Here is a 24,142-nt window from a genome sequence, read left to right on the forward strand (position 1 = left end):
TGGGTAGCTTTGAGACTGTTTCTTTTGAAAAAAAAGTTTTTTTGCCGTGATTTTTTGGAATTTGAACGAACGAGGTACCTATTTTTTAAAGCCTAAACTTCCTCACGATTTGAAAAGGAATAAAGTTAAACACTTGCTCGATAACATTTATTTGTTTTGGTTGTATTTTAGTGTGTAGATGTACCTTGGCACATATTTTAATAATTAAGTGTTTGTTTATTTAAAAATACCTTTACAAGTTAGTATAAATGTTGCAGTTCTCAAATAGTAAATAGCCTGTTTTGTTTTTAATTTGGAAGATCGGTTTAATTAAATTTCAAAATGTTGATGAATTCAAGTCATTCCAAAATCATTTCACATTCAAATTTATTTCTTCCGAAGCATAAATTCAAAATGAATTTTAAATGAAATGGTTTAACCCTTAAATGCATGATTTTTTGTATAACTTTTTAATAAATTGAAATAGATGTGTCATGCTGTATAAAAGTAATAAATGTGATTTTGGATAGCTGCATATTGAGCCACGGACCATCAAATATACGATGCATATATACATCATTATGCATTTAAGGGTTAATTCCACTAAGCTGTTTTCACAGACAATACTATCTACATTTTATTAGGTCAGTCTCGTCCGGTCCGTCGACCTAAGGTCGTTATCCTTATTAACCCCACTACCCCCCTTTACAAAACGATGTATGTACAACGTCAGTTAGTGCACTTACATCCTTATTGCCTTAAAACTGGATTAGGGTCAGGAATAAGTTGCCCTTTGGGATGAAAAAATCTTTCCAGGAAATTAGAGGTGGAGAAATTCTAATGTAAGTGTGGCTGCGGGTTAAGTGTGGCAGGCCTTCACATTGACATTGAGTCATTATATTACATAAACGAATTTTAATTTAATTTAATTTAATTGAGGTCTGGGGCCATACCGTGAAAATCGAAGTTCGCAAATTGCGGGCATCTTTCTCTGTCACTCTAATTACGCCTTCATTGGAGTAAAAGAGAAAGATCCCCGCAATTTGCGAATTTCGGTTTTGCGGTAGGCCCCCTGTTTACACGCTGATTAGTGTTTACTGCTAGTTGGCCACAAACAATGGTACGGAGTGAAACATGTCGAGCATTTTTAGGGTTCCGTACCTCAAAAGGAAAAAACAGAACCCTTATAGGATCACTGGTGCGTCTGTCTGTCTGTCTGTCCGTCTGGCACAGCCTATTTTCTCAGAAACTATTGGACCAATTAAGTTGAAATTTGGTACACATAATGTAAGTTTGTGACCCAAAGACGGACATGTAACGTAAACAAATGAATTTTAAACATGGGGCCACTTTTGGGGGGTAAATGAGAAAATTAAAAAATAAAGTTTTTTAAACTATATCGTGTTATATATCAAATGAAAGAGCTTATTGTGAGAATCTCAAATATTTTTTTTTTATAAATTTAGAATAAACAATTTAGTAGTTATTCAAGAAAATAGGCAAAAAATGACCATTCCCCCCTTTATCTCAGAAACTACTAGGTCTAAAATTTTGAAAAAAATACACAAAATAGATCTTTACCTATAGATTACAGGAAAATCTATTAGAAATTGCAGTCAAGCGTGAGTCGGACTTAATTACTTAGTTTTTGATCCGACCCCTACGGGTTTTTAAAGGCAATTTTCACTCACGTTTCACATAAAAAATACATTGTTTAAATTGTGTAATGTACGGAACCCTTGGAACGCGAGTCCGACTCGCACTTGGCCGGTTTTTCGACTTAAAATACGTGAGTGACCCGTTATTAATATATTTAATATTGCTTAAAACATTTATGTTACAAAAGATCTACGTAAATATTCTTCGGTGCCTAAGAGGATTAACTACTTTAATTATATTACGCAAGGGCCTGACACTCTTTGATAGAGAAAGATAGTCTTATTGCGATTCCTATAAGAGGAAAGAGAAAATAGTGCCATGCTTATCCGATTACCGACCGGGTTTTTTTTCATGGTCGCGTTATGGCAGCATAGATAGGAGGCGATGGCGAAATACCAACATTTATAAGAGTGAAAGAGAAAAAAGAATTATGCTGCCATACATTAACCTGTCAATACATAAATATGTCTTTCTCTTACCCCTGGTCGCTCGATTTCATGTATATAACTACTATACTATGTCTATGATAACGGCTACCACAAATTGCAAACAGCCAATAACCCTGAAGTGTTTATCCTTTGATCTAAGGAAACATTTAGTATGTGCACAGAGTAGCTATAGCCCATAATAAAGGTTTAATTCGGATTGAAACTGCAGCATTGCTTACTTACTTACTTACTGCTGTGGCGCGATGACCCGAAGTGGATCTTGGCCTCCGACACCAAAGACCGCCATTCTACTCTGTCTCAAGCCGTTTCTGTCCAGTCGACGGCGCCGAGTTCGCTGAGGTCTTTCTGCACTTCGTCTCTCCAGCGGTACCTAGGGCGTCCAGACGGTCTTCGGCCACTTGGTACTCCAGAGTACGCCCTCCAGACTGCGCGATCTTCCCCCATCCGGACTACGTGCCCGAGTCATCGGAGCCTGGCGGCTTTCGTGGTTCTTTCTCGTGGCAGCATTGCTACGAGATGAATTTTCGATTGCGTAATTTAACACTGATTTACACTAGTAGAATCATCAATCATAAGTAGTGAACAAGACATTAAACTATCACAAAATCGCAAATTACCAATGCCATCTATCTCCACCAGTATGAAACTGACGAACCCTTTACTCACACGTATCCCAAAAATGTCCTAAATTTATCTTTTCATATATTTCCATATACCTAACGACTTATGTGTATTTGAAACTATGGTGACTTAAGACCGTTTGGTCCTAGTAGATCTTAGGTAGACGAATGTCCACGTTAATTCTAAACGGCCTTGCACATTGGTAACTATGGGGACTTGGGCCCTTTAGATTCTCATGTAGGCTGTCAGCTCTCCTAATGTATGGCACGGTTTGACGGCCTAAGATTAGCATGAGATGGGTCCAATGCTCCAAATTGCCTCGCTTTGGGTATACAGAGTGGACATAAATAACCTGAAAATCTTAAATATTTGCGGAAAATCCTTTTGCCTTCGATCCATCTAGCTCCAACCTAAGCAAAGCTTGTATTATGGAAACTAGGGGACGATGAGCATACTTATATAGAAAAATATCTAATTCGATACATAGCATTAAAAAACAAGAATTACCCAAAAACAAAATGTTCGTGATAAACCATAATATTATAAGTAAATATGTAGATTTCGCTGCCTGCTTGAAGTAAAAACGCGTAAAATGCTTAGTTTACAAAACATTCAGTATGTTCCCAAATTAATGAGTCATCAAATCTCCAGGCAAATTCATTCATCAAATCTCCAGGCAAATTCATTCTAATCAATTGAACATAATTAACTTGCTGTCAGTTGTCCATTGTTCTGTGGCATTTTAAAACAAGTTACAGAACTAAATTAATTTTGTTAAGAATGTCACAAAAACAAAAACGCTAAATTTAATCTATTTAGTTATTTTGAGAGATCCCATACAGGGATAAGTTCGCCTTTGTTGTAAAATTTACCATGTAACTGTGTTTCTCGTGGTTCATTTCTATGTACAATAAAGTATATACATACATACATATATTATTATTATTCGTAAATCAGGAATGTGCGTGTAATTATTTCGGGTCATCTTGGCCCACTCTGTATAAGACACCTGGCATTTAAAGGCTTTGTTCAACAAAGGGCAGGATAGTGAGTTGCTAATTTATTGTATGGAACACGGGGCGAGGAACAAAGAACAAAGCTTTATAATAAGGTTAGGATCTTATGTAAAAGAGGTATGTTTTGGAATTTTTTCAGAAGCTTTCAGGATTAATTAAAACAAACGATCTAGACAAAGGTTTTATTATTTAATTCACAATGACGAAAGAATTGAAATTTAACTACATTATTTTAAACAGTTCTTTTTATTATGATATTTTTATTATGTATATTTTTTTTTTATGATGAATAGGCAGGCGTTTGACCACGATCCCACCTGATGGTAAGTGATGATGCGGTCTACGGTGGAGCACGCTTACCTATGAGATACCTATTAACTCTTGCCTTGAAGAGCCCCAGATTGTACTCATGCGGAAACACAGACTCGGGCAGGGCGTTCCACTCCTTGGCAGTTCGCATAAGAAATGTGGAAGCAAAACGCTTCGTGCGTATTTTTGGATTTCCTACCATGAAGCGATGCCGGAGTGCCGTTTGTCTTGTAGTCCGATGGTAAAAATGGGACGGAGGAATAGGTTTTGTGCAGTTATGATATGGTGTTGCTGAGTCCGTCAGTCAGTGCACTTAGGGACTTGCTGCGCATGTGCGAAACCTATGCTGATTCACGTGGACTAAAGTACAAATGTCTCAAAACGCAAGTTATGCTTTTCGCGGTGCGGGGCATGTCGTCAGTCTATGTGCGGCCTATCAAGGAAAGGAGCTGGAGAAGGTTGGGTTCAAATATTTAGGTCACATTATCACGAGTGACCTAAAGGACGACAGTGATATTGAGAGGGAACGTAGGGCGTTGGCGGTTCGGGGGAATATGCTGACTCGCAGATTCGCGCATTGTACAGGGAGAAGTAAAGAGAACCTTGTTCAAGTCCTTCTGTCAATCGTTCTACACCAGCGGCCTGTGGGTTAGTTATACTCAGACGCCTTACGAGTCCTCTATAATAACATGTTTAGGGTGCTTATGGGGCTCCCTAGATTCTACAATGCGTCTGGCATGTTCGCCGACGCCCACGTAGAGGACTTCCACGATATTTTGCGCAAAAAAATGCTGTCGATCAGAAGCAGAATACAGGGTAGTGCCAACAGCATACTAAATATGTTAGCGGACAGGCCAGATAGTCTTTTACAAAAACATTGGATGTCTGCACTAATAAACCCCCATTCGGTGGATGTGTTTTTTTTAAATTAGTAGGTAATTGTGTAAAAATATTTTTAGTACAAATAACCTAGCTTTTAAGTCACTAACTAACACATTTGGAACACCGTGTCTGAATAAAGAAATTATTTATTTATTATTTAGAATTTGAATACTGTTTATAATACATAATGTACATTTTCAAAATAATGTCATGATGGAATTTGGATAAAAATACACAATATATAAATTTTATTAAGAATTTATAAAGAACTATGTTTAATTCAAAACGGAACAATGATATTTAAGTATATTATACCAAAAATAGTTGAAGCCTATCAAATTGTTGATTATCTTCTTCTTCTATTAATGTAACTGCTTCATAGTCATCTTCGCTCTTCATGAGATGTTCTATTTCTACTAAAGATTTCATTCCTGTCTCTGGCAGTACTTTATTAACAAAAATTAATATAGAAATCATTAGAATAATCGCCAAAAATAAAATCCAATGCAACCCTAACAAAGTTGTCAATGTCGGAATAAATTTCAAAATTGTATTCCCAAACGCCCATAAGTATGCACAAGTTAAAGAACTACCCACTCCTTTGTAAGACATAGGGAATATCTCACCGAGAAGCGAAAATGGTAAAGCTGTAGTACCTAAGGACATAAACATAGCAAAACCTGTAACTACAGTCAAGAACAACCACAAATAGTCTTTAGAAAACAAATTAAGCGACTGCAGTGTAACGAACAAACTCGATAAACCTAAAAATAAAATAGAACAAGATCCCGTAAATAGGAACAAAGTTTTCCGTCGAACAATTTGCAGCAAAACGCAAGCGGTTAATGAACATACTAAAGCTAGAACATCTAAAATAATAGTCCCTATGTATTTCCCGTTTGTTAATTTGAATATGTCCCTAAAAGAGCTGTTCGAAACGAAATTTTCACCTCCAAAACCCACGAAGCTGAATAGCAATATCATTATAGAGAGGGACTTTAGAAAATCCACTTTTATTAATGACCGAATATAATCCAGGATCTTTTCTCGAGCGCCTAATTTCCTTATAGGCTTCAATGCCTCCAATTGAATTTGAATCTTATAAGTCAGCATTAACGTTTCTAATTCCTTGCACGCGTCTTGATCGCGTCCTCTCAGCCAGTGAAAATTTTCTGCGCACGTCACCATATGACCTTTACTTATAAGCCAATAGGGGCTTTCTGGTGATAAATAAGAAACGATTAATCCGTAAAAAGCTGTTAAGAGTCCTAATGCCGAAATTAACTCCCAACAAGAATATATTCCTGAGATATGGCTTAGTAATACACCTAAAGATATCATAGCCGTTTCAAGCATAAGAAACGTTCCTCGATATTTCGGGCTGCACATTTCAGAAATAATGATACTGCTGATCGTAGCAGCTCCGCCAAGTGCGATATTGTGAAGTATATTAACTAATAGAAGTCCGGTGAAATGCTTGGCGTCGAAACTGATTAACCAGCTAAATAGAAGTGGCAGGACGGTCGCAATGGCTGCTATCCGGCGGCCTGTCTTCTGCAATGTGTAGGGTATTATCAGAATTGATGGTACGAACGCCACCTCGCCGGCAGTTTCTGCAAAGGAAAATTAATTTTACTTAGACGTTGAGATAGGACTGTTATCTATTTTCTGTTCAAATATTCAACTAAGTGTAATTCAGGGATGAAAGGAAATGTAAGTAAGCTAGTAATGCGTGATTGGGTTGAATAAAATATTTCTTAGTTTCAAAGACAGTTCAACAAAACAACAAAATTATCTACTTTAGGTAGAATATTTGTATGGTATTTTTCTTATATCATTTTCAAACAAAGATAACATGTCTGGATCTTAAAATTACTTTAATATGCATACGATTACAATAAAAATACCTATTTAGAATATCTAATTTAGGAGGGATTTAAATCTTCTCGGGCAGAGGTGTAGGGTTAGAGTCGGTAGCTTTAATTGACGTTTATAAGCGCATTGTAATATGCCTACTTTTTTTTTTTTTTTTTATGGTGCACTCATTTCAATTTTCATTTTCAACCTTAATCTAAATTTAATGATTAACTTATCTTACTAAGGTTAATACTTTTATATTACATTAACAAAGTGTAAGTTGTAGGTATATATGTTGTTATTCTTTAAGTTTATTTGTAGTTTTACATGTATGTAAAATGTATGATTTGATTTTGGTGCAATAAAGGATATTTATATACAATATTTACCTATCTTATATATTTAGTCATGCATTGTACCCAATAGCAACTTCTTAATTTTTGATTTAAAGATGTTTTTACTAGCACACTCGTCTTCTATTGATAAATTGTTCATTATTGGCGTATAAACTGTCTCAGCCTTTATCTAACCAGTATCCTTTCTCAACCTCTTAAAACGAACGTTTGATCAAAGTATTCCAAAAATATTTTGATATCAAAGAACATTATTATATGACTGGAAGTGCTGCAAGTTACTTACCAATAAAACTCATTGAAGTGTTATCGACATGTCTCGCATTGTCTTCTAGAAGATTCTGGTCAAGGAAGGCAGCTAGAAACCCCAGTCCCAGGCCGCAACTCAGGATCGTGCTGAGAATTCCACTCGCAACGAATATCTGGAATAAGGTGAATACGGGTAAACGTGGCATTCAGCGATTGATAATAACATACGGGTTCATTAATTTGCCACTAAACGTAAAAGTATTAAGTAGCAAATGTATGAATTTGCAAAAAACCCTAATCATTTTGTATAGGTACACTATACAGGCCCTAATATAAAGGCCAGCCACACTAAACGCAAGTAATGACCTCAGCTTTTTGGTATGAAAAGAAAAAACAAGTACCTATTTGTGATAAATACAAAAAAAATTGTCTTATTTACCTTACATATAAAAAAAAATACTTTATTTACCAAAAAAATATACATTGTTTTATTAACCTATGATCTCCACACTAGGCTAAGCCTGTCTTGTGGAGTCAGTTGAGACAATTCCAATTTTTAATTTTTAATTAACATCTTCCTACGCTGAAGTTTTGACATTGTGCTAATACTAGGTAATACATATAGCTTAAAGTATTATATAAAAATAAAAACTTAATCTATACAAGAGAAATCACAATTTAGGTTTAGTAAAGAGATTACATCAAGGCACATTATTAGGTACTATTTAATTGTAAACAGCAGGTGTGTGTGTGAGCGAAATAGAAGGATAAGTTTTCCTGTAGGTACTAGGAAGAGAAAGCCTACCGAGGAATTGAATATATTATACAACATAAAAGAAAACGTAAATTTGAAAGCAGAGCAAGGAAGCGATTCCAAGATTTCAATAAATACAATGATTGACGCGTGTGTTTTGATAGGCGGTGCATTCGCCATCAGATATATCAGAGCGGCCAAGGTGCCCTTAATATCTGAACACGCCTCTATTGTCAAGGCGCTAGGTGCGTGTTCAGATATTTTTGAGCACCTCGGGCGTTCCGATATATCTGATGGCGACTGTACAAGAGCCAAACAAACAGATCTGATATATATATGGTAAAAAACATTATTTTTCACCATAATATGTACAGCACTAGACCACGTTTTGGTTTAAAAAATAGTGAAATTGTATGATGTACTGTTTACCGAGTTCTTATGTAATAGTTTGTTAAGACCTATCTTAACAAGTAACAGATAAGTAGGTATAAGCATACCTAAATACCTACTTACCTAATCTAGATAGATTAAGTCTCTCAATCGTCTGTAGGTGGCACCACAGTCCTATGATATGTAAAGGTGACATCTACCGAAACTCTTGTGTACTAGCATAAGTGCTCTCTAAGCTTAGTTAGCTATGTCAATATATGTAATAGTTCATAACCAATCCGTAGTGTCATAGTGTGGCGCTGTACTTACCTATACAAGCTTCTACATGTATGTAGATAAAACCACTTTTTTCCAACCAGCCTTCTGTTAACATTAAACCTAGATATTAGTATTCCCTGCTTTCATTTGGTCGCCAATACCTCCAGCGCAGACAAGTTAAAGTTCCTAACTGCTAAATCTAATTGTATTTGTCAAAATAAATCCGATTTAAAACCGATGACAGCTAGTGACCTACTAGCAATACATTTATATTTCAGCAAGCATGATTGCTTACTGAAATATAAATTGCTGATTACCCACTCAACTGCGCCTCACTGAAACTCTGTTTAAAATTCATTCACACTATGTTATTTTAAAGGTTTTTGCATATAAATTGTTAAAATAGTAAAAGACTGCTTTTTAAAATGGGGTTTCGTATTACAATTCAGTTTATCAAAGCTAAAACTTCGAGTATTTTCATTACATTCTGTGCTTTGCAACTGGTAAAAATGGTTGAAGAGAGAAGTATTTATGTAGTACTCAGAAAGTGACGTCCTCAAAATGTGGCATCCTCAGAATGTGACGAACTCAGAAAGTGACGTACTCAGAAAGTGGCGTTCTCAGAATGTGACGTCCTCAGAATGTGACAAACTCAGAAAGTGACGTCCTAAGAAAGTGACCTACTCCGCCCGAACCGTATTTTCGAGTGTTTCTTTCCGACTGTGAGGTCGTTAGATTCCTCGTTAGAGAAATAATAAATAGAAAATAAAATTATAAACTAAAACATGTGTTTTTTTTCGTTTGTTTATTTTGAAGGATAAAACACAAATCTTCAAACTTGGTAACATACTGTAAAAAATAATAATAAATCAGTCAAACATAACTAGGACTAGAAGGAAACAATCAAAACGTTGAGTCGAGTCAGTATTACCATACATTAAACCGTTTTTTTGTAGGTACCCTAGAATTTCTAATTCTTCTAGGTTAAAAGAAGCTTTCGTCTTTCTCTACCCAAATCAAAAGTAGGTAGGTAATCCTTTCATTTACGAATAAGTAAGCTGTCTCAACTAGGGATGAAAATTCTTTTTAATTTTTTTTCGGTTTTTCTCCAGTTCTATTTAGAAAAATTAAATTCGTCACACACAATGCCACTGATGAGTGATGACAGTGTCAATGCCATAAACAAACACATTAGACATGCAACCTTAACCTACCTGTTTAAATTCCTACTTAAGTATATTGAAAAATATATTGTTTTTTTCGAAAGAAACTTAAAAAAAATGAGCCGTTTTGAAATTTTCCCGGTTTTTTCAACGCTAGTCTCAACTGGCTGTAACTGTCCTCAAATGTGACCGAAAAGACATCGTTGTAGCGGCCTTATCAAATGATTTGTAGGGTGTTTCACATACCTACTGTGGGCAATAAATATCACAGTTTATGGTCCCGCAATGTCACTGGGTAAACAAGTCAATAAACCATGAACTTGACCTTGTTTTTTTCAAAGAAAAACGTGTAATTTTATTTCATTGCTATTTACGTTACTTGCTTCATGCTTGCGTTATTAAATAAAGTATTTTCGCAAAAAAAGTACGCTTGGGACTTCTGAACCCGTAGGTAATGTTAGATTGAAGAAGAAAGACAAGTCTAGACTACGTAAAAACTTTACATTGAGTACCGACAAACGAATATAGCTCTTTGAGTACCTAGCTTCTGATGGCGTTTCGTCCGAATAGATGTCTTCGCGTAGATGAAATTTTTCATACAATTTCAAGGTCCTTCCTTCAATAATAGAGTACATTACTCTATCGGTATCTACATAATGCAACTTTTATATGTTTTGGTATTTACAAAAAATACATTTTATTCATAAAATAGTTACAATTGAATTTTTAATCGATCGACTTATAACTAGTACAAATAATATTAATATTAAATACCTAAAAACTAAGAAATAAATATTATTTATTAATTCTAAAACATACACATAGATGCTGATTTATCCCACGTCTATATGGGGCCATAAACGGAGACTGTTTTTGTTTGATTATCTAAATTATTATCATATATTTGATATAAACGGGCCTCGGTAGAAAGTACCATTTTGTACCATTTGGAGTTGAAACTCTAGGTCCATGGGGTCCAGCGCGCACAAGTTTTTTGCCGAAATTGCGGAGCGTCTGATGGTTGACGTAACTAGCGGCCTAGCCAAGGTGACATCGCTTGCGCTTCGCTGTCAAATCGCTTTGTGTCTCTCTATTACTCTTCCATATTAGTGTGACAGTGACAGTTGCCTTTCGTTCACTGCGTAGCGTTAGCGATTGGCATGTTGTCTACGGGGCCTGATGACCGAAAAGCTGGCGTCTTCTTCGCGCAATGTATCAGCATTGCGATACGAGGAAATGCCACCAGCATCTTTGTAATAATACCTCAAGATAAGATAAGATAAGATAAGATAAGATAAGATAAGATAAGATAAGGTAAGGTAAGGTAAGATATTTCTTTATTGTACAACCGTGTTACAGAGGTGTTATGTGGTGTGATACATGTGAGTTTCAACGGTAACCCAATTCGGGTATGCAATGGACACTTAAAACTAAATTAAAACTAAAAAACACTTAACTATTATACACGTACATAGCATAGCTATCAGTACATGGGACACAGTATCATAAAGAATATAATTCAAAGAAATCCTTTAGTGAATAGAATTCATTTTTAATAAGCCATTTTTTAAACTACGCATAAATTCTATGCCATCTAACATTTTCAATTCATCTGGAAGCTGATTAAAGACACGAATGGCAGTAATATATGTGCTTTTATCGTAAGTTTTATTATTGACTAGAGGTAGTTTTAAATTATACTTATATTGAGAAGAGAAGGGCCTATTTAAGATTTAAGCTAGTTACATATTAATTTAGTTTAGTATTTGTATTGTACTACTAGTATCTGTATATTGAATTATATAAATAAATGATTTTATCATGATAATTTCAAGAACTTACCTGATTTAGAAAAGGCGTCTGGTAACGTTCCATGGTCATTTTAAAAGAATAATGGGCAGAAACACCTTACACTTCACATTACTGTTATATAAAACGAGATTCACATCATGTTGCCGATGTAAAACTGACCAATAAATACAATTAATCAAACTTAAGTCATGCGTAGTTAAATCATTATATAACCTTATCACATTATGCTGATGCATAACAAGAGCACCTATTTTATGAAACTGCTACGCTATTTTATTGTGAAAAGGTTATATTTGCTGAGCTCAACGACTACGCTAAAAACGGCTGAACAAATATGACGTCAGATCGATTTCCCTCGCGACTTTCTGTAGTATTTTTCTCGAGTTTTTCTACCGATTTGTTAATAGAATTAATTCCGTTTCAAATAAAATGATATTGATGCTTTTAGACTTTGTTGAAAGGTTGGTAGAAATACTCGGGTGTTAGTGTCAGTTGAGTCATACTCGTATCATAAGTATTATTTCATCGTAGATTTTTTAATATATGTAAGTGTCTTCTAGTATTCTTGTGATTATGGAGGTTTATTTTTCTAGTCATAACATGTCTTAACTAAACTACAAACTTTGTTCTGTAGTATTTGAATGTTTTGTGTTCGTTGTTTTATTCTGAAATAAGTATGTTTGGTTTGTATAAGCTTTAGAAATTTAGTTAATTGTAACATGTAAATAATAATATTTGAAAAAAAAAAAATTATTTACATCATCATAGTTGTTTTTTCAGAGCAGGTACTTATCTATATAAATTTGATGCATTTATTGATTAAATTACGTATGCAAGAAAGTTAAAAATGTATACCCATTTTGCAAGCTCGAGCTCAGGGAGTTAAAAGCCGTTAAAACTTTATACAATATACATGGCAATACAAACTTGTAACAAGTTGGTCGGAATCGATGTAGGAAATTGTTGCTTGTTGTGAAGTTTTAGAGGACATGCATTCTAGTTATGGATTGGGACTAAATAGTAATAGCCTTATAGAATAGAATAGAATAGTTTTTATTCGTAAACACACAGACAATAGACATAATACATTAAAAGAACATAGTGAAAATAAAGTGTCACGAAATGGCCCCACCTCAGCATGCTACATACATGATACATACACATACATGATACATGATAGATTATACATTGCCTACTTTATAGAGTACATAGAGTAGGTACTTTTATAGAAATTAGATGCAGTACATGCAAGAAAGTTAAAAATGTTTAGGTATACCCATTTTGCAACTTCAGGGAGTTCAAAGCCGCTGAGTCCATATAATGTACATTACGGCCAATACTACAAACTTCTAACTATATTAAACATATTAAAAACGGGTAACTCACGTATTTTAAGTCGAAAACTCGACGGTGACGGACGGTGAAGCTCCTGATGATGCTCCTCGGTACGGAGTGAAACATATCGAGCATTTCCGACTTAAAATACGTGAGTGACCCGTTATTAGTATGTTTAATATGTCTGTGTCTCGCGGAAGTTTTGTTATTAAAACTTCTAACTAGTTGAGTGGTTGGAACCGATGTAGGAAATTGTTGCTCGGTGTGGTGTTGTGTAACTTTTATTTATTTATTTTATTTTTATTTTATTTTGATAGGTAAAATAACATAATGCAAGCAAACAACATTGTAAAATATTTCTTACATAAGCAACTTACACATTACTTACATTACGATTACAATTGTACACAACATTATCGTGGAATAATTATTAAGCTAAATACTAATTTTGACTATAAAATATTCTGTTATTAAAGTTCATAGTAAAAACACAATAAATTGTTAGCACGGTAAGATAATAAGTATTAACTTACAAATTTTGAGACAGCAAAACATTTTTGAACTTAGGTAAAGAAAAACTCAAAATATCAAAATCAATATCTAAGTTCTTAGAGGACATACATTTAGACGAGCAATTCTTGTATATATCTATCTATCTATATATATATATATATATATATATATATATATTTCGGGGATCTTGGAAACGGCTCTAACGATTTCGATGAAATTTGCTATATGGGGGTTTTCGGGGGCGGAAAATCGAACTAGCTAGGTCTTAGCTCTGAGAAAATTCGCATTTTTGAGTTTTTAGATGTTTTCCGAGCAAGGCTCGGTCTCCCAGATATTTCAGATAATATTAGGATATAGTACTCGTACAACTTTGTATTTGTCTTTCATGAAGATTCGACGGGAAATTTTATTAAAGTCAATGTAACTTGTTTTTGTTTCTTGAAAAAGTTTTTAAAAGACAGAGATTTTGGGTTATATGAAGCGCCTTTTAAATAAATTTTAAATACAGTACTCTTATAACTATGCCGACGTTAATTTATAATAGAAATTCAAACACAATATTTATCGTTATACGGAATAAATAAATACGAAATAAAAAAAGCCGGCCAAATGCGAGTCGGACTCGCGCACCGAGGGTTCCGTACATTACATAATTTTAACAATGTATTTTTTATGTGAAACGTGAGTGAAAGGTATATTGCGGTTTATGATTTATGACGTATTAAAAAAAACTACTTACTAGATCTCGTTCAAACCAATTTTCGGTGAAAGTTTGCATGGTAATGTACATCATATATTTTTTTTTTTCAGTTTTATCATTCTCTTATTTTAGAAGTTACAGGGGGGGGGGGGGACACACATTTTACCACTTTGGAAGTGTCTCTCGCGCAAACTAACCTCAATATTATTTTAAGACCTATCCATAGATACCCCACACGTATGGGTTTGATAAAAAAAATTTTTTTTGAGTTTCAGTTCCAAGTATGGGGAACCCCAAAAATTTATTGTTTTTTTTTCTAGTTTTGTGTAAAAATCTTAATGCGGTTAACAGAATACATCTACTTACCAAGTTTCAACAGTTCTTATAGTTTCAGAGAAAAGTGGCTGTGACATACGGACGGACAGACAGACAGACATGACGAATCTATAAGGGTTCCGTTTTTTGCCATTTGGCTACGGAACCCTAAAAATGGCATAGGCGGGTCCGCACGAGCCTTCTCGCTAGGGAATTACCTAGCGAAGCGGCTCAATCAATCAACGTGTCTCGCCCGAGGCATTGTAGTCATACTTGTTATGAACAAAATGCTGCACTTCATGATAAAAGCAAGCCGCTCTGCACAGTGATAGTAGGGACCAAACTGAGCGATTTGACCCGCAGCAGCGGCAGTTTCACCCCTTAGGAACAGAGATGGCGCCACTTCTTTAAAAAATATTTCAAAAAATTCTACAAGCTAGACCAATGAACCGATTTAAATGTTTAATATCTCAAATAAAAGCGCATTATATACATTACTTTTAAAAAAATACTCAGAAAATATATACTCAATGCTTTTGATAAAAACGGGAATTTTAAGTTTGTTTTTTTACTCGAGTGATAATTTTTACTTGATTTCTCAAAAAAATTGTATGGAATATGAATAGTTTAATGCATGTACATATTACTGAATAAATAAAAAATATTATAAAAAAAACCCGACACCGATATCTCTCATACTTCTCGAAATATGAAAGTTTGAATGTGAGTGTAAATTTCTTCAAGATATATTCCAAATAATTCTACAAGCTAAACTATTCGACCGATTTTAATGTTTAATATTTCAAATAAAAGCTCATTATATATACTACTTATAAAAAATATTTAAAAAAACATATACTGAATACTTTTGGCAAAAAACGGCATATTAAGTTTTTTTTCTTACTCGATTGATAGTTTTTACTTGATTTCATAAAAAAAAATTATGGAACATGAATAGTTTCATAAATATATATATAGTACTGAGTATATAAAAGTATTACAAAAAAACCCGACACCGATACCTTTCATTCTTCGCGAAATATTTAAGTTCAATTATGCACGTTCTTACAAATAAATTATTTAAAAGAAATCTTCAACCGCGCACTGCTGTAAGTGCACTGATTTTAATATGAAATGTGTCATATGAAAAGAAATCACCCAATTTATTTTAATAAATAAAAAAAAAAAAAAAAAACTGAATAAAGTTTTTTCCTGGTGCTGAATTACAAAAAAATATAACAAATCTAAAATTAGGAATTATTTTTATTTAAAGTGACTACATTTGTAAACAAAAAACTTAAATGTCCTCTTCGGGTTCACCGGTAGATGTAGAACAGAAAAAAAAAGTCGTTTTGAAAAGTACTCGTACCATTTCAATACTACAAAATCACCGATCATACATGAACTGGTTGCTGTAGATTACTGTTGGATAATTTTTGTGCCTGTAGATTTACTGTTGAATTATTTTTGTGCCTAGTTGATTACCATTAAACCTATAATTTTGTGCCAGACCTATAATCAGTGGTCAGCATGCAAAATAACTCTGGATTGAAAATTACATTAACTTACATTACGGGGATACATTTCGGGGAGTGCGCACAGGAACTGCACGACCTGATCCCACCTTCCCCTTTCCATCATCGGACATCCAGGCGCGGGGAGCGTATGCGCCCGTTCGTGGTCCACATTCCATTCGTTCGGACGAAACGTTTTGCCTCCTTCTTTTTGGTACGGACGGCTAAGGAATGGAATGCGCTCCCGCCATCTGTATTCCCTGATCAATATGACCTCGGTCTCTTTAAAACAAGAGTGAATAGGCTGTTACTGAACCGGTGAGCTCCATTTTAGGCCCTGTCTTCACTTTCCATCAGGTGTGACTAGGGCCAATCACCGATCAGTTTATAATAAAAAAAAACAAAAAAAAAAAACTTACTTTTGATTTGTACAGCCACCTTTGCATGATTTACACTGGGCTGTGCATGGTAAGCTGACGCGACGACACTCACAACGCATAGTTTCGCAGCCAGATTTGCAGCCACAATGGTCCAAGAGGCTTAATTGCGACCAAATCGCTGTAACTGCCGACCATTCCGGAGGCCAACTCTCTTTTTCCTCAGTCCATCCCCAAGAAGATGGACATGGTATGGAAACTTCTGGTTTCATAGCGTTTCCCCATATATGGCCCGCTTGGTAAGCCGCTCGAAGTGCATGTTTATAGAGAGCAACTGATGTAGGTGGCAGGCTTGTCACAAGCTTGTTTTTTGAAGTAAACAAATATTTGTGAACTTCATTTACGTTTATGTGTTCCGTTTGGCCAAACAATAACACAAATCTAGGGTAACTTTATACTAAAATTAAAATATGTAGTTACACACCTGACAACTGACAAAATCAAAAACTTAAAAGTTGACATACTCCTATTTTCCCGTCTTTTTATAGTGGCTAGAGAAAGGTAGCTTGATCTGAACGAATTCTTCCAGTACGAAAACCAAATTTGTCCACCTTCGTTGTCAGTCAATGGAGGGCGTCGTTCAGGGAACAAATCTGATTTGGCCGAGAAATTAGAACCTGCCAACCCTGCCACCTACATCAGCTGCTCTCTATAAACATGCACTTCGAGCAGCTTACCAAGAGGGTCATATATGGGGAAACGCTCTGAAACCAGAAGTTTCCATACCATGTACATCTTTTCGGGGATGGACTGAGGAAAAAGAGAGTTGGACTCCGGAATGGTCGGCAGTTACAGCGATTTGGTCTCAATTAAGCCTCTTGGACCATTGTGGCTGCAAATCTGGCTGCGAAACTATGCATTGTGGGTGTCGTCGCGTCAGCTGGCCATGCACAGCCCAGTGTAAATCATGCAAATGTGGCTGTACAAATCAAAAGTAAGTTAATGTAATTTTCAATCCAGGGTTATTTTGCATGCTGACCACTAATTATAGGTCTGGCACAAAATTATAGGTTTAATGGTTATCAACTAGGCACAAAAATAATTCAACAGTAATCTACAGCAACCAGTTCATGTATGATCAGTGATTTTGTAGTATTGGAATGGTATGAGTACTTCAAAACGACTATTCTTTTTCAGTTTTACATCTACCGGTGAACCATATAATTTGACATCACCTAATAATAATTAGTTGCCCGTTAATTTTTGTATTTAATACACTGACAATTATCTGATTCAATTCGGCTTATATGTATAAAAACTACTAAATTGACATACTTTTATATTATACACATAGATTTAAGATTAGATCCTAAGTATGCATGTAATATTGGTATGCCCCCACGGGGTCCATGTGGAACTACCAAGAATTTGTAATACCTATAAAACCATGGTTGCAATAAATAAATATGAAATATGAATCCGAAGAGGACATTTAAGTTTTTTGTTTACAAATGTAGTCACTTTAAATAAAAATAATTCCTAATTTTAGATTTGTTATATTTTTTTTGTAATTCACCACCAGGAAAAAACTTTATTCAGTTTTTATTTATAATTTTTTTATTTATTAAAATAAATTGGGTGATTTCTTTTCATATGACACATTTCATGTTAAAATCAGTGCACTTACTGCGGTTGAAGATTTCTTTTAAAGGATTTATTTGTAAGAACGTGCATAATTGAACTTAAATATTTCGTGAAGAATGAAAGGTATCGGTGTCGGGTTTTTTTGTAATACTTTTATATACTCAGTACCATATATATATTTATTAAACTATTCATGTTCCATAATATTTTTTTTAAAAATCAAGTAAAAACTATCAATCGAGTAAGAAAAAAAACTTAAGATGCCGTTTTTTGCCAAAAGGGTTCAGTATATGTTTTATGAGTATTTTATTATAAGTAATGTATATAATGAGCTTTTATTTGAGATATTAAACATTGAAATCGGTCAAATAGTTAAGCTTGTAGAATTTTTTGAAATATATTTTGAAGAAATTTACACTCACATTCAAACTTTTATATTTCGTGAAGTATGAGAGGTATCGGTGTCGGTTTTTTTTATAATACTTGTTATTTATTCAGTAATATATAAGTGCATTAAGCTATTCATGTTTCATACATTTTTTTTGAGAAACCAAGTAAAAACTATCAATCGAGTAAAAAAAAAAACTTAAGATGCCGTTTTTTGTCGAAAGTAATCAGTATATATTTTTGAGTATTTTTTTAAAAGTAATGTATATAATGAGCTTTCATTTGAGATATTAAACATTTAAATCGGTTTATTGGTTTAGCTTTTAGAATTTTTTGAAATATTTTTTAAAGAAGTGGCGCCATCTCTGTTCCTAAGGGGTGAAACTTGCGCTGCTGCGGGTCAAATCACTCAGTTTGGTCCCTACTAGCACTGTGCAAAGCGGCTTGCTTTTATCATGAAGTGCAGCATCCGGGCAAAAAATGGCCATAACAAGTATGACTATTGAGATCTCGCGTACATTTGCTAGAATTTTCACGCAAAGTGGCTCGCTCTATCTCTATATGGACCAACTAATGACGATGATAATGACCACTCTTCCAGTTTAGTCACTAAACGTGTGTCATTTGTTGCAGGGCTACTATCATGGGATTCAAACGAGAACCAAGTGGACCTGGAGGCCGAGTTGGCCACCCTCACGGCGCAGGCACCCGAGGGGGAGGAGGCCAGATACGGTGAGTTTCCTCTTTCTTTCCTCTTAAGGGTGACTTTCCACTCAGACACAAATGAGCGTAAGCTTTGAGTGTAATACAGTGTAGCAGAGAAGAGATGTGCATTTCGCTGCCTCAGTGGAAAGGCAACCTAACTCCCTTGTGAGGTACATTCGCAGTGTTTGAGGATCACTTTTGTCTAAAAAAATAGAAAATTTCACTATGCGCATATTTTCGGAAGTAAAAGTATAACATACAAAAAATACAAGGTGTTTCCAATTTGTCCCCTTAGGACATAGCGAGAAATATACATATGGATAATTTTCCCATTTTGGAATACTTTCGCTACATCAGTATGAAAAACATAGTGTGTAGGACTGATGATTATAAAATTCTTTATCTAAACATTTGTATTATTTATCTAAATATTAAAGACTTGCACTCATAAGCTCAAGTATTGACATGCGAAGGTGAAATGCGAAAATCCAATGAAAAATTTCGGAATTTTCTCATATTTTTGTATGGGTATCGAGACTATCGACATTTTCCGTTTCCAAAATGAAAATTTCCTTAATTTACTGTAAAATTTTCCTGAAATTTCAGAGAACTATTCCAACTTTTTTTAATCCTGTCGCAACTTGTAGGTTCTTATATACGCTCAAGCCTCATGTTTAACCCGTCTAGAGTGAAATGTTTGATGCCCCAATTCGCGGCTCTAATTCCTTCCACCAAAAATGTCCAATGATCTGAAAATGATTGCCTCGAGCCGTACACGTCGTTAGCTCCCCGCTGGACTGGAAAACCGATAAAACGGATCCAATAGGTCATGGATAGGTCGCGGATTTCAGAGTCAATATTGAGTATTGCAGAATATGTCGTATTTATGTCAGATATGAAAGAAGCAAACATTTATGAGTCTTAAAATAAGAGTTTTGAATGATTCACGGTTAGTTTCACTAGACTTATATTGACCGGGATATATCCCGGCAATATACATCCAATGGATATCTAATGGATATCCCAAAACGGCACAATAATTGTAGCGTGAAATGACAATTGGTTTCTCGAATCGAACTGCAAAAGATAAATAGTTGAGAACTAAAATATAACGTATCTATTAGATCTCGTATTGTTCTCGTATCTTAATTATCACGTTGTTCGAATTGATCGGTAAGTCTCATAAACTAGACTTATATTGACCGGGATATAGACCGTGATTACCTTTTGTATTGTTTGTTCGAGAAACCAAATTGGTGCCGCTGGGCAGGGTCAAGGGGCGGCCGGCAGTATGACGGATTTTAGATTTTTACTAACTGTTTTAACAATTAAAATTTGATTACTATGGTTTCGTCTTCGGTTACCGCGATAGTTACTCATGAAATAAAACTATGAAAACGGATTATATCGCGTATATTGAATTTATAATACATCCCGACGTTTCGAACTCTTTACAGCGTTCGTTTTTTTTTATCGCGTATATATATATCTTTACTTGAAAAATAATTATAGTGTATAACTAGCCTTATGAACCGATTTTGCATGTACAACCAGCCTTAAAGTTTATAGTCTATGATTGTTCATTATTTTATTATGTGGGTATTTTTGCACTTTGTAATTTTTCCTCAGTCACCCGTTGACCACGAACGCTGTAAAGAGTTCGAAACGTCGGGATGTATTATAAATTCAATATACGCGATATAATCCGTTTTCATAGTTTTATTTCATAATATGGTTTCGTTAAAAAACGTCGTATGAAACACGTGTGCATTGGTCAATACACACATCGGCTTTCTTATTGCGTGCTCGCTTTCACCTCACGCGCACAATATCGCCTTGTGTGTAATGACCAACGTAGCACTTGTATCACAATGTACTGTTCTCAACTAGTTATCTTTTGCAGTTCCATTCGAGAAACCAATTGTCATTTCACGCTACAATTATTGTGACGTTTTGGGATGTCCATTAGATATCCATTGGATGTCTAAGAAATCTTAAGCAAATCTTAAGCGAGGTTTAGACTAGCAAGAACTTGCATGCGATTAACGTTACATTGCTGACTACTAAGGTAAACTGCATTCAAAAGTTTGATCAGATACTGCAATGTAATGAAAATTGCATGCAAGTTCTTGCTAGTCTAAACCTCACTGACCTCTAAGACTGCGTTGTCCCCGTGGTCTGGAGAAGACACCCTCCGAAACCACGGGGACAACGCCGTCCTCAAAACGTCGGAGGTGAATTTAAAACTTATTTTACGCGATTAAGTCCCGTCGTTGTGAATAATAATGATAAACACATGAAACAAATTTAAAATTAAAACACATAAAACAAATTAAAATTAAAATCACAGGAATACATTAAAAACTATTATTAAAAACTATTATTGCTCGCTAGGTTATGTTATGTATGATTGTTCTTGAGTGTGTTATTATGTATATATTAATTTTAGGTACCTACTAATACTAGCTCTAAGTAAACTTTTGTTACTAACAACTATGGACATTATGTTTCCGAAATAAATTATTTAAATTGAATTGAATATGACACACCCCTTGAGACTGTCTACCCACTGTCTCTGTATATGACATCTACACTTCTTTTCATCAATGACTTTTAGAATGCTATTGCGACTATTTTATTATAATAATTTAAACTTTATTGCACAAGCAAAGAGAAATGTACAAATGGCGGACTTAATGCCAAAAGGCATTCTCTACCAGTCAACCATTAGGTCAAACAGAGACATAAATGTTGGTGCAGGAGAGATTCATAAATTATAACGAGAAATTGAATCCCGATTGAAACGTAGAGAGTAAGTTGTTATCGTGTATAAATTTGGAAAACTGTTCATGAGCTGCTGCCTCAAGAATTTTCGAGAGAAAGGGAAGAAAAGACATGGGCCGAAAATGATTTAGAGAACTATTAGGGTTTGATAATTTGGGAATTAGGATGACAATAGTAGATTGTTAACCAAGGGATGAAAGGCACCCATTCCTGCCGAGGTATTTTGCCAATAGTCCGAGGCTGAAATGATGCCTTTCACCCGAGTTAAACACTACTTTTCATTTCGAACACGAGGAAAGTAAATGCATGTGGTTTTTTTTAAATGACTAAATACCTATACATTTTTATACTATTTCTTGTGGGTACTTTCAATTAAGAATTAGGAAAAAATATGTTTATTGATGGAATGGAGAGTCAAATATCAGAATGGAAATTGTACAACAAATCCATTTAAACTCAAATTTCAATTGTTATCGTAAAAAAAATCGTACTTTGAACGTAAAATGCTCTAGTGCAGACACTTTTAGAACAACAATGACCCTCTTTCAGAGCATGAGAAATGAAAAGGCCTTACGCCAACACTATCTACCCTCAATCGGCCCTGCATCGACGCTTTCATCGACGCTTGACTTACACTACAATAAGTCTTGAAATAGGGTATTTGACAACATTAAAAATATATAACGAATTGCTGTCATCCTGAAAGACAATAAACTAATATAGTAGTAGTATATAGTATAGTAATGTAGTATGGCACAATATTCATAAGAATCTCAAAATGGAGCCGAAATATGTGAAAGCTGATAGCGGCAACCTACCAGACATAGACGCATTAATGGTTGCACTTTTCTTTAAAGATAATCCGGATTACTATGTTGCGGAACTTAGAAATGTAAAAACAGCTGTGTGAGTATACGTAGAAATTGTTTATTTACGAACATTTCGATTTCGATGATACGAATACGACGACGATATATATATATAGAATACGATGACGAGAATAGTATCTCCATACTGCACTTTAGTTTGAAAGAAAAAGTATGCTACTATATAACTACCTACTAATGCTGAAAGAGCTATGTTATGAGGTTATGTAGTAATACATTAAATACCTAGATCTTGTTTCGTTAAATACAACAAAATCCGCTGCTTTAACTACCATATTTATTTACAGTTAAATTATTACTTACATCGAAGTGGTCTTCACACATAAAAACATTTGTATGCGCTAAAATGCTCTTTGGGTCTCTTCGCGCTAGTTTTAACCACATTTTTCTTTTTTTGGGATTCGTTGAAACGGAAACAAACAATTTATCTGGATTTTTTTATAGTCGTACTTAAACATTGCGGCACTATACACCATTTATATACCATTTTACAGTGAAATAATCAATTCAATGCACATAAACCATAAGATTAACTAAGGTCATTGACTGAGTTTACTCGCGTGTGACGTCACACGTGTTACGTGATTAGCCCCTTTGCAAAAACAGCGTTTAAGGCGCGTTCAAAATAAATAAACTTTAACATTCTTTTTTTATATTTAATACAGGAAATTTAAAGGAAATATCAATGTAGTGTAATTATTAAGTCATAAACAATCAATTAAAACCATTTTCAAAAATTAGTCAAATAGCCTATTCTTGTAGTGCATTTTAGGGTGATTAGTCACATGAGTCGTATGGTTTGGCTGGAGATCAAACGAGATAACACTAAGCAGATGTTTGCGATAGATGGATCAATGTATCAGACCGTCTAATATCTGTTTTTTAAACAACTATGTAACCATGCATACCCATGTACCCAAGTCAAACAACTATGTAGGTACACAATTTTTGAGACATAATTATTGTAGAAAGGGAGGGCTATTTTTGGTTATTTTTACCGGATATGATATTATATAGGTACATATATAGGTACCTACCTGGGCATTATAACACATTATGTGGTCATCTCCGAGACCACGGGGACAACGCCGTCCTCGAAACGTCGGAGGTGAATTTAAAACTTATTTTACGCGATTAAGTCCCGTCGTTGTGAATAATAATGAGTAAAAATCGTGAAAGTTTAAATCAGTGTATAGCACAATATTTCAAAAATTGTACTTATAACCTTTT

At 34.7% G+C, this 24,142-nt stretch overlaps 1 protein-coding gene across 1 annotated transcript in view; it reads left to right on the plus strand.

Annotated features, from left to right (window-relative positions):
- Nucleotides 1-24,142, plus strand: part of LOC134749114 (microtubule-associated protein futsch-like) — a 251,041-nt gene that overhangs the window by 127,912 nt on the left and 98,987 nt on the right. The window contains exon 2 of the mRNA XM_063684018.1: nt 19,170-19,268. Coding sequence (XP_063540088.1) covers nt 19,170-19,268 — 99 coding nt within the window. The remainder of the gene's footprint in view (nt 1-19,169; nt 19,269-24,142) is intronic.

This window comes from Cydia strobilella, chromosome 17, assembly GCF_947568885.1.
Source record: "Cydia strobilella chromosome 17, ilCydStro3.1, whole genome shotgun sequence".
NCBI lineage: Eukaryota > Metazoa > Arthropoda > Insecta > Lepidoptera > Tortricidae > Cydia > Cydia strobilella.